The sequence below is a fragment of the Apteryx rowi genome, unplaced genomic scaffold, assembly GCF_003343035.1.
Source record: "Apteryx rowi isolate R43461 unplaced genomic scaffold, aptRow1 scaffold_50, whole genome shotgun sequence".
Lineage (NCBI taxonomy): Eukaryota > Metazoa > Chordata > Aves > Apterygiformes > Apterygidae > Apteryx > Apteryx rowi.
This window is the reverse complement of record NW_020450761.1, coordinates 3,030,326-3,045,794: the sequence shown is the minus strand read 5'-3', so window position 1 is coordinate 3,045,794 and position 15,469 is coordinate 3,030,326. Positions and strand designations below refer to the sequence as shown.

At 45.6% G+C, this 15,469-nt stretch overlaps 1 protein-coding gene across 2 annotated transcripts in view; it reads right to left on the bottom strand.

Annotated features, from left to right (window-relative positions):
- Positions 1-2,703, bottom strand: part of RIPOR2 (RHO family interacting cell polarization regulator 2) — a 76,185-nt gene extending 73,482 nt beyond the window's left edge. The window contains exon 1 of one of the 2 annotated variants that reach the window (XM_026079744.1): positions 2,497-2,703. In XM_026079744.1, coding sequence (XP_025935529.1) covers positions 2,497-2,557 — 61 coding nt within the window. In that variant the 5' untranslated portion in view covers positions 2,558-2,703. The remainder of the gene's footprint in view (positions 1-2,496) is intronic. The other variant, XM_026079745.1, reaches the window with a different exon arrangement.
- Positions 2,704-15,469: the final 12,766 nt, after the last annotated feature.

Genomic DNA, 15,469 nt, shown 5'->3' with positions numbered 1-15,469 from the left:
TAATAGCTAACCACTGGGACAACTCAAAAAGAGTCTGTGCGAAGCTGAAAGTCAGAGCTCAGCAACTGACAAGTGGCTCCATCTGGCCTGAAAACCTATGACTATGTTTTGGCTGGTCTACGTGTCTCTTCATTTTGAGGTTTTGGGTGTCACCGTAGGTGCTGGCTCTGCCTCTCTTGTCTGAAGTTCATATTCCTTCTGAGTTACCAGGAGAGAAACACCCAACCCCCCAACATTGCCAAAATTAGCAAGTTTCTGACAGGGAAAATTTTAAACAGATTTCTTGTATGGTCATAAAATGACATCTTTTTTGACGTCCAATCTCAGCCTAAACAGGAGTAAGAGCAAGCATGCTGGCACAGCCCTACACAGGATTAACTTCTTTTGGGAGTTCGGGCGCTGAGTTGTGCTTCCTCCTACCTCTAAGCCAATAGATGAACTTTTTTCTCCTGGGTGACACAAGCGGATCCACCACCCAGCACGGCTGGATCCGTGAGGCCCCGGTAGCTCAGCCAAAGGGACAAGAGGGAGGAGCGGCGTTACCTGTGTGGCTGCGCAGGATTTCTGCAGGCCCAGCACTCCCTCCCTCCCAACGTCAGCGCTGCTGGGGTTCCCGCGGCTACTACTTGCCTATTTCTTCCCACCTGAGTGGGGGTGCCCCATGACCGAAATGGGCCTTGCTACTCCCTGCTTGGATCCCACCCAGCCTGGGGGAGTGACCTGGCTCTCCCAGGGTCAACAGTGCTGCAGAAATAACAGCCAAAAATTTAATGTTTCCCTGCTAACCCACTGACGAGAAAGGAGAGAAGGCTGAAGGAGGAGGATAGAGCAGTGCCCTGTTTATTTGGGCCTTTCACCTGGCAAGTCTGCAAAGCAGACTCTCGGGTTGAGAGTACAGCCGGGGTAAATCTGTTCTCGCTTGCACACAGACGAACTGAAGAGGCTATCGCCAGCCTCGTAGGGTCATAGGATAATTCAGGTTGGAAGAGACCTCCAGAGGCCATCTAGTCCGAACTCCTGCTCCAAGCAGCRTCATAGAAAGGTCTTTAAAAATTTTCCTGCCTTTGAAAGGCCAGCCTACTCTAACTATTGCTAGATTGGCCCTGCCAGAAACAACTTAGCTGAGAGGCTGGAAAAGATTTCAGAAGAGCTGTATCTTTGCCTTTAGATAATGCAATATAAATGTCAAATAACCTGTACACATTTCTCTCCTCCCCCACTGCATTTCTAATTAAGAACATAGGCTACAGGTTTCAGAAACAGAGCAATGAAGCCTAAATCCCACCGGCTCTTCAGAGCACTTAAAAATGTCTATATTGAATTGGAGCATGGGTTTGGCTTGCTGCTGGAAGCAGTCACCACCTCTGTGAGGGTAAGTTATAAGGAATGCAACAGGGTGCTTTTAATATAAGTTGATTTGCCCAGCGGCATCAGATCTTCTCTTGACTATTATGATTTTTGTCTGAATGAAAATGTTTTGACCTCTGCTTTCCGCAAATCCATTGCCCTTCTGAGCTAGGACTACGTCACAGAGTAGAGATATTTATGTGAGAAAGGTATTTGAATACAGGCAGTACATCACTGAAACTGCTTTCTTTTCTATGTCGATGTCTTCACTGAGGCTCAGATAACTTGATTTGGCACTATTCACTGCTAAGTTTTCCATACCAACCACAGCTAAGCTTTGTTTAAATGAGGTTTGCTGAAGCTGTGCTGAAAGTGAGTTTAAAGGTTCACAGTCTTTGGAGCTGATCCAGGCAGCTCTTTGTGCTTTCAACTCCCTTGGAAACTATTAAGGGCTGGGAGAAGATTTGCATGAGCAGGTTCTCCCCCCGGCCTCCACTCGAACACAAAGGGGAGCAGTGAGCAATGGCAGGGAATTAGCCACTGAGGGCTAGATTCGTCCTTCTCCTCTAGCCAGTCTTATCTGCGCCTCTTCCATTTTGCTCTAGTAGCATTTGGTACATGCATAAATGGTGGCACAGGATGCAAGACAGTGAAGAATCAGGTTCAGGTCAAAACCTTTTTAGGGATAAGTAATTACAGCACTGACTCTGTGCCCTGGGTTGTGGCAGTCAGAAAGGAGGAGGCTAATTTTGCTCAAAAAAATTAGGTAGCAAGTCACCTTCAGCCCCTATGCATAGACCCAACTCCTTTAGTAACAGCTGCACCTGCAGCATTGAATGCCGAACACACTACTTTGCATAGTGCAACCACTGTAGAAAATATACTTGGTGTCCCCCCAACTTTCTTCTTCTGCAGTAACCTCCTTGCTGAGGAAGCAAGCTGCTGAACTGATGTGAAAGTTATTTTATTGTATCTGGTAAGCTTTTGTTCTCCATTCTCTTGGGCAGAAAAGAAAGTCTTTTTCCTGATCACCCTGTGACCTTGGAGCCCGTAGAGAAGTTCACGTTTATCCGAGAAATATCACCAAAGCTAGAAACCTGTCTCTGGTCCGAGCAGGAGAAGGATTAGTTTAATAAAAGATCACTTTACCTTCCCCAAAGGCATCATCTTCTTCTCCGGGTGCAGTKGGATCCTCTTGGGCATGCTGCATCGTGGCTAGGACACAGCTCAAGGGAGCAGCCCAAGAGCCGAATGCTTGAGCTGGTTCCTATGCTACAGAAAGACTGTTTCCTTTTACCAGTTTCCTAAACATTTTGGTGGTAACAGCTTCCGCATCTGCACTTATGAAAATAGACTCATTCATATGAATAACGCTTCTTGTTTTTGCTGACAGCCTTTGTGATCGGTTTTGAGGTGGGGTGCTCCTAATGCTGAGAGAGGAGTTAGTTTTGAGAGCAGGTGCAGGCAGGACAGGCTCCAAATGCACACTGCCCTCACTGCCTTATTGCAGCAAATGCTGCTGTACAGCAACAGTGTCAACTCTGAGCGTGGGGGGTTTTGCATATGAATGTGAATCCTTTCTGGTGGCAGTGGTAGAGCCAGGGAATAGCTCACACTTGTCCATCTGTAGAGCAGCTCAGTTTCACTGCAGAGACAATTTGACCAGAGTAAACTCCCCGGCTCTGTCAGTGTCATGCGTTCACAGGATTTTATTTTTTATTTAGCATGGCAACAGTGAGAGCACTTTTGCACCTGTGTGTGACAATGGGAATTTGGACAAGTTGAAAAGCTATAGGCAATTCCAGTTGTCTCATGGACAGAATCACTAGCAGGGACATAAGCTTCCCCGAGTTATCATTTTTGCTGCACTACCAAACTTGAGGACCCTCCCGATGATCAGGTGATTAATGCAAAAATATCTGAAGTAAAACTCGCTTTCTGTCAATAATAGGCATATTATTTGAATATTTCTGTCAGTACTAGTTCTGCATCACTTTGGTCCTCATCTTCCGCTGCATCTTCTGAATTTTATAAAGCAAGCGGACTCTCTCCTGCCAGGTCTCTCAGTCTATGCGAGGACCATGCCCACAAACTAGCTTACCTCTAGACTTGCACAAAAATACATTTAGGCTTCAGGTAATGCTTGAGCCTTGAATAGTCCTGCTGGCTTCATTGGGGCCACTCACAGGTTTCTTCATGTGCGTGTGTGTGCACATACAGGACTGGGGCCTAAGACTGGTAATCTCTCACATCTCTGCTATCAGAAGTTAATTTGTAATGACAATAAACCTGTACTGACTTTTGATTACTCAGTCTAGTAATTGCACGTGTCGCCACACCCGTGAAAGAGAGACTTTCAGCACAGCAGTGGTGTTCACTACAGCTTCCAATAGATGAGTCACGAGCAGATATAATGAGCTCATCTTTAATTATTAGGCTTTTTTAAAAAAAAACTCTAACAGTAGGTTTCTGCAGGGCTGAAAATGGAGACAGTCAGTCTCCTAGGCAGTTCACAGCTTAAACAAACCCAGATGGAGAAGACAAGAGAGAAGACAAGGCAAGTCCATTTAGCGTATCTAACCAACCCCAGCACTGGCCTTAGGTCCTTGCTCACTAATTCCTGCAGCAAATCCTCTGGCAGAACTTTTGGCTTTGCAGGAAGGCCAAAGTCCCCTTCTTGGCTCTGCCCTTCCTCTGAGCTTCAACGAAGCTGCCTCCCAGGCCTTGGAGAGCCATGATGCCTTGCAGCAGAACTCCGCCTTCTCCCTCCCTGTCCCGTGCTGCCTCGCAGCTGAGCTCCCCTCAGGACGTTGTCTTGCCAAGGGCAGGGAGCTGGGTTTTCTTGGCTGGTGTGGCAGAAGCCAAGAGCCTCTGAGGATTGCTTTGTGGTGGTGTGGCGTGGCATGGCTGCTAGTGTGTTCCTCCGCCTAGCAGTGCTGGCGCAGCAGTGCAGCATCTTTGACACAATCACCTCCTAGGAGGACCCTATCTTGCTTTTCTTTGCTTTAAAATTACATCTGCTTAAGTCCCCACAGGGGAAAAAAGACAGCTTGAACTGATGTATAGGAGAGAAGACTTAGGTCTGGCCCTGCTGAATAGACTTGTGAAAATCACTTCTCCTTTCTAAATTTCTCCCCTCACCCTTTTTCCAGTCTCGTTTATTTGAAGTGATTTTTTTCAAGCAAGGACCATCTCTGATTAGGTGTTAGCTGCACTCTACCGCACTCAACAGGAACATACTTCTGCCTCAGTAAAGGCCTCCTTCAGTTTAAGTGATATTAAGTAAAAGAAGAAAGTGGTGAAAAGAAGGAGGCACCATTACAGGAGGATGAGAAGACACAGTGGAAGAAGGGAGCAGTAAAAAAAAAAAAGAAAAAAGGAAAGAGATATCAGAACAGGAATAATAAATTAGTGAAGGGCAAGATGCAGCGACAAAGCACTGATGTGGAGGGAGGGGAGTCCGCTGCAAGGGGAAAGGGCCCCTCTGAGTGCTGTCTCCTCAAAGGTGGACAGGGTCAGGGTGCTGCACAGCTCGAAACCACTGAGCTTGCAGAGGGTGGCTGGGCCAAAATGTGAAGAGGGTGCTGAAGGGAAAGGGAAAGGAGAAGTGCTAAAGATCAGAGAGTCACACTGCGTACCTTGCATTGAAACACTTCCTGAGCAGGGCTGCTCCCGGCAATGGGCGGCCATTGCCTTATCATTTCCTTGAAACAGCAGGAGGGTGTACGGGAGCAGTCTTGAACCCCTGTAAAGTCAATGGCTAACCTGCCCCGGGTGCTGCGGAGCCACATTTCAGTCTCTGAGACCAACACGGACCAGAAGAGGCTTCAGTGTTCCTGCTGAGGTTTTGGGGGGCTTGATTCAAATAAGCTTTAAGATTAGTGATGCCACACATAGAGATGTGAATTACTCAAAATACACAGCCAGCCCAGCAGGAAAAAATCTGGAACAAATGCCCTATAAAAGAAATGCGAATTTTTCTGTGCTGCCCTGCAATTGTAGCTCGTTTATAAATTGAGCATGGAAAGTTTTAGCCATTTACCATTTCCTTCAGAAACCTGAAGGAGCAAGCCATGCTGTCCTGGTTATTGTGGCATTTCCCTTTTGTGCTACATTTCCCTGGGACTTAAAGTTATTTCCTTGCACACTGTTTTCAGTCAGCCTTTCTGGATGCTTGTTACCTTGATAGCCCTTTTTTCTTTTATTTTTGGGAATTAAAAGGCGTCAAAAGCTGTTCTCTTTCCTGAAAACAACTGTCACCAGAATGAACACACCAACTGGGCTGGTGATGAATGATAATGACTCAGTCTCCATTGCGAATGTACAAAGACGAGTCACTTTGATTCGTTCCCACTTGCCACATCGTCTCCTGATGGCAGCCTCACCTACATCACCCTCAGCATGCGAAGTGCCTCGCAGAAGCCTGTCTGCGAAGGCAGCACGAGGCTCTTTCCTTTCAGGGGGAATAATTTAACATGTAGAAAATGGCCCACATCATCCAGATGCCTGGGCCATGAAATTTTGCCATCAGGATGCATGCTGATGTCTTTGCTGTTTACTGTCATCTCAACTGTCCGGCCTAACAAAGTGGCTTGCTCCCTGTTTTATTTTGAAGCACCTCAGCTTTTCTTTTTCCCTCTGTACCCACAAGAATTACTTTTATCTCGTTCTTGTAGAGTTGTTGCAAAACACAGCAGCTTTTCCTTTTGCCTGTTGACTAATGAACCCCTCCCCCCCCCAAAAAAAACCAAATCGATCCTGCAGTCACTGCAAAGCTGTCGTGTTTTTCACATAACCACATCTGATGTTGCTGTCAGAAAAGGCCATCACCCGTCCTCTGAGAACCTGTCAACACCGAGCCGGCGTTGGAGGGGAGACAAGGGAAGTGTCGAAAACAAGGGTGGATCAAGCAAGAAGAGACAGCTTTTACAACAGCTCATTTTAAATCACCTTAACCCTACTCTTCTTCCTCTGTGACTTAGGGAAAAGAATACCAGTCTCACTGATGTCTGTAAGGCATGATGCCGCAACAGCTAAGGGTTAGCCCAGGTAGTACATAATTTGAACTTCCACATGTTTGATATTTTGAGAGCATATCTTCTCCATAGGGGACTTCTACGAGTCTGATTAGAGTCCTCAGGCAAATAGACCAGGCCTGAGCTGGACACACTCATTGTCTTAAATATGTGATAAAAATAACAACTTAGCACTTGCAGAGAGGACAGAAGCTGCATCGTGGTTAACCTGCAGCGCAACAGGGTAGCATTATGTTTAGTATCATGGGTTCTGATAGTGTAGCCAGGGAAATCACCTTCAGTGGTGAAGGGCTGGCTTCTCGCATGGCATTTTGGTCTTCCCAAGAAAGGTATCTACTGTACCTAGGAAGGACAATATTCTCTCTTTGTTGCATTTGTTTGCTTGTTTGTATTTTCTGTGACAAATCCAAGATATAGTACCAACAAGCCCATATCAGGCAGTAAAGCTGAGTGAAAATAAGGATTTCTGAACTAGGAGAAAAATCCTGTATTCTGGCATTTTATTTTCAGATCCAGATCAGGACTAAAAGCCAAGATATTCTTAATGGAAAAAAAAAGATGCAAAAAAGTGTGCCATTTGGCAATGTCAGATGGGGTTGTTTTAATTCATCCCTACACTAAATTACCAACATCTCCACCAGCAGCACAAGAGACGTGTCAGCCCTTTTCTGCCCTGTTACGCTAGTGCAGAAGGGAGGTGAATTACACAGCGTCTGCCTTATCGACACCCCTCCTGCTCCCCCACATGGGTGATTTACCACTGAGGGCAGCTGGGACTGCCGGAGAGGAAATTTCCACACCAGCTGGGCAGTCACTGTGTCTCCGGAAAAACCTGAGGCATGGGGCACCCCCAGTGTTGTGCTGGGGCACCAGCGGGGCGGTGGGGACCATGGCGTGCCTGCTCCCGGTGCTGTGCCTGTGGGCAGCGCTTGGTCCTGGCCTCAGGTTAGGTGCTAGAGAGCAGTGACAGTTAGTTTTTCTTCTGATCCCTTCCCCTGGGGATGTGTGAAATGGGTGAATGCAGACCCCAGATCCATAGGCCCCCCGTTGGGCCTGCGAAGGGAGCAGTTGCTTGCCCAGGTGGTCCGAGTAGGGGCAGGCCAATGCTAAGGACAGGAGGAAATTGTGCAAAAGCAAGGGGGAATAAGATGTGCCTGAGGGGAAAGGGTGACACCTGGGGTCCCAATATACAGGTCCCAAAATATGGGCAAGATTAGACACTGGACTAAGCCATCCAGCCGTGATAGTGTTGCGGCTCTCTGGCGTTTATTCTCCCACAGCCAAGAATCACAGTTTCACACAAGGCTTTCTGCCTGTTACGGTAGTGCCAAGGCCTGATAAAGGAGGAGGCCCGCTACATAGCATGGCCCTGCCTTCGTGGGTTAGTTAGTGCCGTGTTTTGCTCTGAGGCTATTTTGGGGGTAAAGATTGAACTGGGGGGATAAGCTATACAGAAAACAGAGAAACAAAGGAGGGGGAAAGGTAGATAATGAAGGGCAGGTGAGTCTAAGGTGGAGAAAGTATGAAAGAGGGCATAGGAAAAGGTGATTAGAGCCAGTTACTGCACAGTGCAGAAGAGTTCCAGTGCAGTTCACTTGGACTGAGAGTACCTGTAAAAATTTTGCTCTGAGTATTGCTGCAGTTTCAGTTCTTGTAAAACATCCTCCTCAGAAAACTCAAGGATTGAGCCACAATATCTTGTCTGGTCTATCAAGTCTATCTTGACTCATTTGAAAGTTACAGGGACTCCAGGTACTTAGATTATATTTAGATGCTCTGGATCAATAACTGACTGAGTTTAGTATAGTTTTTTTCCTTGCCTAACTCTTGAAACATTTTGCACATTTTTCTCCAAAGCAAAGCTCCAGAGAAACCTCTACTCCTTCCTTCTTACTGTATAAGAGGAGAGCCAGCAGGCCAGGCTGGTAGAGAGTATGACTCATTACACACAATTTTACAGATGTGAGGGGCCCTGTGCACAAATCTTCATGAAGCTACAAAATATATACTACATATTTTGAAGCACTGAGAAAAGGACAAGCTTTTGCTTGAACTGAACAGTTCACCCAGAAGAAGGGACAGTGCTTTCTGAGGACTCCTGTACTGCATTAGATGATGGAGATGAGCTGGGTTTATGAGCTAGCTTCTGGAAAAACTAAATTCTTGTGCCAGGGAGGTTATGGTGCCAGGTTGGGATGTAGCTTAACATGGGAGCCGTACCTGAACTATGCAAAAGCCATGGTGGCTCAAGAGCCACAGGTTGGCTCCCCTAATGCAACCAGTGCCCATGCTCATCTCAGGCACCTCAGTTTGGGGTCTGGGGGAGGTCTGTGTGTGGTCTTTCAGTCCATGCCCTGTGGAAATGCACATCACAGTGCATTGCAGAAAATTGTACTCAGTGAGTAGTTCTCAGTGGTTCATTATCAAAATAGAAGAACACTATCAGGTATGACTTTGCAAGGTTCTCCCTTAGATCTGTTGTTATTCAATATATCCTTTAATGTTCTAGATGATAGAATAGATTTGATCATACTTACTACATTTGCAGATACCAAGCTGCTCAGTAGTGTACGTTCACTAGAGGACAGAATTAAATTTCAAACTAATCTTGACAAACTGGAGAAGTGGTCTGGAAAAAATTAAATGCAATTCAAAAAGATAGCTGTGAAGTACTATGCTCTAGCAAGAATAATCAACCTCATAAATGCAGGATGAGGGATGATTGCTTAAGCAGCAGTTTTTCAGAAAAGAGGCTGGAGGCAGCCAGTTGCAGGCTAAATGCGAGTCAGCAATAACACCTGAAAACAGCAGACAACATGCCATCAGGGATGATCAAACGCGGAGATGTGAGATAATTGTCTCACTGTGCTCAGGGCTGGCAAGGCCTCTGCTCAGGTATGACATCCAGTTTCAGGCATTGGATGGAGACCACTTGGTGACGGTTCTGAGGAAAGCAATGAGACTGTTCAGAGAGCTAGAAAACAAAAAATTAAAGAAAAGATGGCAGAAACGAACCATTTTGTTTGAGGGAGGGAAGATTGAGACAGGACAGCAGTCTTCAAGCCTCCACGGTGCACAAGGCAAGGAGCCATGGACTTAGATTGCAGGACAGAAGAAGCAAACTATCTAGGAAACTAGCAGAAACTGTGAAGAAGCAAGTTAGGAAAAAACTTTCTAAAAGTGAAGATAACGAAGCAGCAAAAGTGATTGCTGGGATGAGTCACTGCTGAGTGAATCAGACTACTGCTTTGAACTTATAAAGCATCAATAGAGCTTTTGAAGAACAGACTAGACAAGTGTCTATTGGGAATGATATAAGAATAGTTGATTCTTCCTTAGGGAAGGGCAGTGAGAGTAGGTGATCTCTTCAGGTTGTTCTCAATCCTATTTTGCTAGAGCAGCTATTGAGTAATGTTGGATTTCTATTTGTTGGACTTCTCAGTGATACTTAGCTGAGAACCATGTTGCCCCCCTGTTTGAAGGTTCAGCACACTCCAGGGACTTTTGATTCAGAGGCGAATATGTTTGTTGTTTCTACCAGTTTAAGTATCCCCATCACCTTTATCCTTCTGTAAGAGATATTCACATTCATCTGCTTTTGCCTTCACTCTTTCTTCCTAGTTACTTTCACACCTTTTCCTCTGTGATCCAATAAGGTCATTTTCTTCAGCAGGAACTATCAGCAGGGAATCATCCTTTGATGATTAAATCCCATGGGTTTCTCTAAGCACTATTTAAGATTTGTTCCATAGCTTGTTAAAGAGAAGCAGTCTGCATACAATAATACGATACTATCTGATGCTATCCCCAGTAAAACCAGTAAATTTGTTCAATCCCTAAGAGCATCAAAAATCTTATGTCTCAAAAAGGATTACACATTAGTTATATAATCTTTTTACCAGCTTGAACAAATTCTAAAATCGACCAAAGAGATCTGTGCCTTATTYTAATTCTTTTGCCAAATTTACAGGGCATGTTCAAACCTTCCCAATTTTCTCTACCATAGCATATGTAAATCAAACATTTTTTCCCAGTACTACTTTTTCTTGTGAGTAGGGGGAAATACAGGGGTGAAACTCATCTCATTGCTCAGCTGTGTCTTCCATCTTAGGCAAAGCAAACTCCAAGCTGATTCACAGCAATGTTTTGCTAATATTTCCATTAAGGAGATGAGTTCCTTTTTTTTTTCTCTCTCTCTCCAAATGAACTATTAGACATTGAGTGGAAGCTCTGGTCATTTATTTTAGACTCTCGAGTCACACTGATAAAACAAATGGTGTCCATAGATGAATGCCTCTCTGTCACATTAAATTAATTCAGCTTGTAGACTATTCAGTTTGGGGCCTTTATTATTCTTTGTTGTCTACACTGTGCTTCCGGTTCCTCTGGCCGTTGGAAGGGGTTCAGGAGCCAGCCTTCTCACATAGGCTGCTCTGCTTCTTCCAGCTCCAACACAGCTCTCGTTCAGCTCGTGGGATACAGTCTCCAGCAGTACTGACCCCAGGCTTTCTGCAAGACAAGATTTTTCTTTCTGCCAGAGGAATATTTAGAGAGATTCTCCCATATTCCCACCAACTGTGGGAAAGGTGGGCGGCCTCAGCTGTGTGGTGGCTCAGACACTGCCTGTGGAGCTACAAAAGGAGCATGCACACATTGCTCTGAGACAGTCTGACTTAGCCTTTCGCATCATCAGGACTGTCAAGTCTCAGTATTTCCTCCTAGCCCACAATGCATTCCTTTCATTGTCCTTTTAAAATGCTATAAATTACTGTTTAACAAGATTCTGCAGCTCTCTCACAGAGCACCATTTGGCAGGGCCTGACAGACATAAGGAATTGCTGCTGTAAATAATGTTCCAGCAGAACTATGAAATTCAGCCCAAGCCTTTGCCTTGCAAACCTTGTGACAGAGAGGGTTCGAACACTACAGCTCCTCTCTAGCAGGGTTTCCACTGCCAGGCTCTGTCTTTGCAAGAGCTGGAACAAAATTAAGCCCTGAACATTGTCTGTTTTATAGGAAGGCACCATTTTAGTCTGTCTCGCAGAAGTAAAGGCAAAACTGGTGTGCCGAAGCTGCTTCGCTGCAGGCTGGGGACAATAATTAAGTTGCTGGGTTTTTAGCCCGGCCTGGTTTCTACTTTGCTGGTCCTGGTCCTGAGTTAGGTGCATTTTCCCAGGCCATTATGTACTTGCTTCTGACACCAAGATCCCAGGGAAGGGATCTGAGCATTTATTTCCACATTCAGTGGCAAAGCCAACATTCAAGCTGTTTATCCTTCCCCAGTTCCTTATTCCCATCCTTGCATTGCAGGTGACCATACTTTCAACTGTGCTGGCACAGTTAGTTGTGGGGTTGCATTAAAACCGGAGTAAGGAGCTTATCTGGCTTTTAAAAAAATAAACGCTTGGCTATGAAGGATGGAAAACCTCTCTTATGCTGGCTGTTTTGGATCTGATAGCAGAGGAGAATTTTTTTGCAGAGTTATGGCGGGGATATTCTGGTCTGACTTCCAGGCGACCTTGCGAGAATTCTTTCAGAAAAATGTCCCTGCTTTGTATTTGCAACCTCTTGGTACATCAGTGCCACCCTGGGAATGAGTTCTCTGAATAATTGCAACAGCAGGATTTACTTCTCTTTTTTTCTGAAACCCTAGAATAAATGTATAGCTGAGAACGGAAGCTGTGGTAAAGGAAATCTCACCGCAAGGGATCCCCACCCTGCCTGCCTTCCTCCTTGAGCAAGCAGCGCAGAGCATGTGCAGAGATGGGATCATAATAGCTCTCCTGGAGGGATTGCTTCATTTTTACTCCTATGAAGTAGGACAGAAAAGTGGATTTTTTTTTTAGCACATTGTCTCACATTTGGTGAAGTGATTGGGATCTCAGAAGCAGCGTAATGGTCACAGCAGACAAATTTTGCATTTGTGTTTTTGGTTTGTTTTGAACTGAGGAGTGACACTTCTCCCTACCCCACAAAGTACACAAGGTCATAAGAAGGGATGTGGATTTGGCGACCAATGAAAGAAAGAGGTGAAGAGCCACATACATGTCTTTCCAAAAGAAGCACTAGCAGCTGGGTGGCCAAGGGTTGGTGATATTAGGGCACCCTAGACTAAAGACATCACTAAGGATTTTATACACTTTAATTGTTAACTGAATTAAGAGCAGTATTAATTTACCCTGAAAACATTTACATGCATCTGCAATTCCATACCACCAAACAGGATAATCGTTTAAGAGAGGAAGTAAAGAACACCTTTCTCACCTTGAAGTGACAGATCAGTGTGTACTTAAACTGGCTGCTGTTGACCCTGGTACCCTGATCAAATTTTGCTTGTAAAATGTACTTAAAGCTTTCCACTGGCCATACATGGATAGGATTTTGGTCCCTTGCTACTGCACTGCTGCACTAATACTTAGCTGATTCAGTAGAAAATCACCACCCACTGCATCACTATTTCTTCCGCAGCCTTGATTTTCTTAACAGGTCTGTCTTTCATCCTGGCCGTGTTTGCTAAGAGCTACTTGAGAGAGCCTAACAACACAGATAAATAAAAAATAGCAGCAAGAGTTTCACCAAAATGTGGCATTATAGGCTATTAGTTTTTTTTTTCCTTTTTGAATCTCCTTAACTTTCTTATTCTAACTAGTTTAGCTCTTGTGTAAAGACCCCTGCTCCCAACACATTTAGGCTACTGAGAGACTCTTAGCGGTAGCGGTAGAACTGAGAGTTAGCTTCTCAATGTAAATAAAAAATAGCTCTGTCTGAAATAAAAGTGTTAATGGGATTTAGTATTTTACACAACAGGCAGTTCAAAATAATGTTCATGATAAAAAATAAGGTAAGCTGGCCAAAAAGAAAATCAGAAACTACCTAGCTTATGTCCAGAATTTTTGTTCTAGTGCAGAATAGTGCTGTGGCTGATTTAACAGCCTCGGTACAGCCTTCGGCATTGTGGGACAAGCAAGGATTGGTGACAGCAAAGTAGCAGCTTAACCGTGAACTGCAAAATAGCTATTGTCAAAGACACACTGGCATGCCATCCTTAATACTCCGCACAAAGTGCTATTTTAAGGAGAGGAAAAAAAAAAGGTATATTTTATCTTAATTAGACTTCACGCTGCCTACCCGGTTCCTATGATAGAGAGACGAGTGTTGTTGGCAGGGGAGTGCTGCAGGCATGGAGCCGGCCCTGGTGGAGGCTGGCTGGGTGGGCAGCGTCGGAGCTGCCCAGTGCACGCCCGGGCTGCACGTCTGACCCGCTGCACCCCCCTTCCTGCAAATCCATCCTGACTACAGGCTCATCACCCCCCTTTCTTGTTGCTGAAGCCACCACTGCTCTCTGCCACACTGCGATGCCATCAGATGCAGAGCGGTCAGAGAAGCGGTGGCTATAGAGGGCCGCAGCAGTCTCCAGGCAGGCAAGAGCGCTTGTTTTATCTGCAATGTCTCCCATCTGCATGGCAGGTTGCTTCTCTCACTGTGTGCACCACACCAAAAGGACTGCTCTCTCCCTGTCCCTCAGCGGCCTTCCCCTTACCCCTCCCGCAACTCCTCCCTCCCCTCCAAAAATACAAAGTCGGAGGAAAAAAGGTTAATATTTTGTTATTGTGCTTCTTAGCAACACCACCTACACGAGGTAAAGCTTAAGTATGAGATCTTTTACCCTCGGCCTTTCCAAGTCATTAGCATGCTGAAATAGAGGCGAGGAACAGGACGGTGATGTCAAAGCGGATAGACGGAAAGTGTTTCCCTTCTGCAGGAGCTTCATGGGATGGACCAAACCTACCGAGAACAATTTCTGAACCTTTCTCCTTCCCCATGGAGAATCCCCTCTGTATCAGTTTGGATAACTGTCCAAAACTACCTGCTTTTTGCGACTGGCTCTCTCCTGGTAGCAGTTGCCCAGAAGGTCTCACATTTTCAAACCAAAAAAAACCCCAGCCCCCTCAGACTAATCTCTCCAGGCCTCCAATACGGGGGAAAGGGGAAAACTTAAAAAAAAAAAAACAAAAAAAAAACACCCAGGGAAACCAAATTCATGGGTAATTGAATCCTCTGCTAGGAGGCATTTTTAATTCTCTGCTTGGTTTGTAGCTGCCACCAGAGTATCGCCTGCTGACAGCAAGGCTGAGTTTGGCTCTGAGCATTTATTTGAAGCAGAATTTGTCTCTCCATCAGGCAGCACCAGTCCTGGGTTGGAAAGGGGATCTCCTGTGGGACCAGATCTGGCGGGCACCGCTTGCTGGGGAGCAGGACAGCCCTTCAGCAGAGGAGCAGGCAGGGCAGAAAGCAAGAAGGGCCTCCTTCTGCCAGCAGGCTTCAGGAAATACCCTGGAGGAGAGTAAAGGCACCATCTTTGGAAAGCTGGGATGTTCACTGAAGCCTCTTTCATTTTGGCAGCAGCATTACAAACTACAGGGGATGGATGGACTTTGTGGCCCAGCTCCCTCTGCGGCCTAAATTGGGATGCTTTAAGACATCCGCAGATTACATCGAGGAAGTGTTATACATAGAGAAGTGAGGCTGTATCTGATGGCAAGCATTTCATTTGAAAGAAATGAAAGAAGCTGCAGTCACTTTTATTGTCAGAGGTGTTCCTCCTTTTTCTTACAGCCCTTGAAAGAAGCTGCCAAGCTGAGCTCCAAATTGCAGATCAGTGAATCTAGGTTTCTCAAAAACATCTGAGAAATGTAGAAAATGAACGCTGCCTGTTTGAAGTATGCTGTCTTTTAGAGCAGAGCAGAGAAGAAAGGCAGCTGGTGACATATTCAGTGCAGTGCTGGCTCCATCAGAGCCTTGTTTAATGGGCCAGATTTTAAAATTAATCTCGATCCAGTCTCTAAATCTTGCCTGCAAGTTTCCTGGTAAATGTAAGACTTGCAGGAGACTAAGGAAAGATGCTAGTTAGACCAATTCATGCTGCAGTTTCCAGGTGTGACTAATGGTGCCTGGGAAGCTCTGTCCGCAAAAGTAGCGGCTGCTGTTCCCTGCTTGGCCCTGCACGTCCAGAGACCCCCTCCAGCTCCGCATGTTTTCTGGGTGCAATTCCCTGGTGCCATGGACAGGCCAAGCCCCTGCCTGAA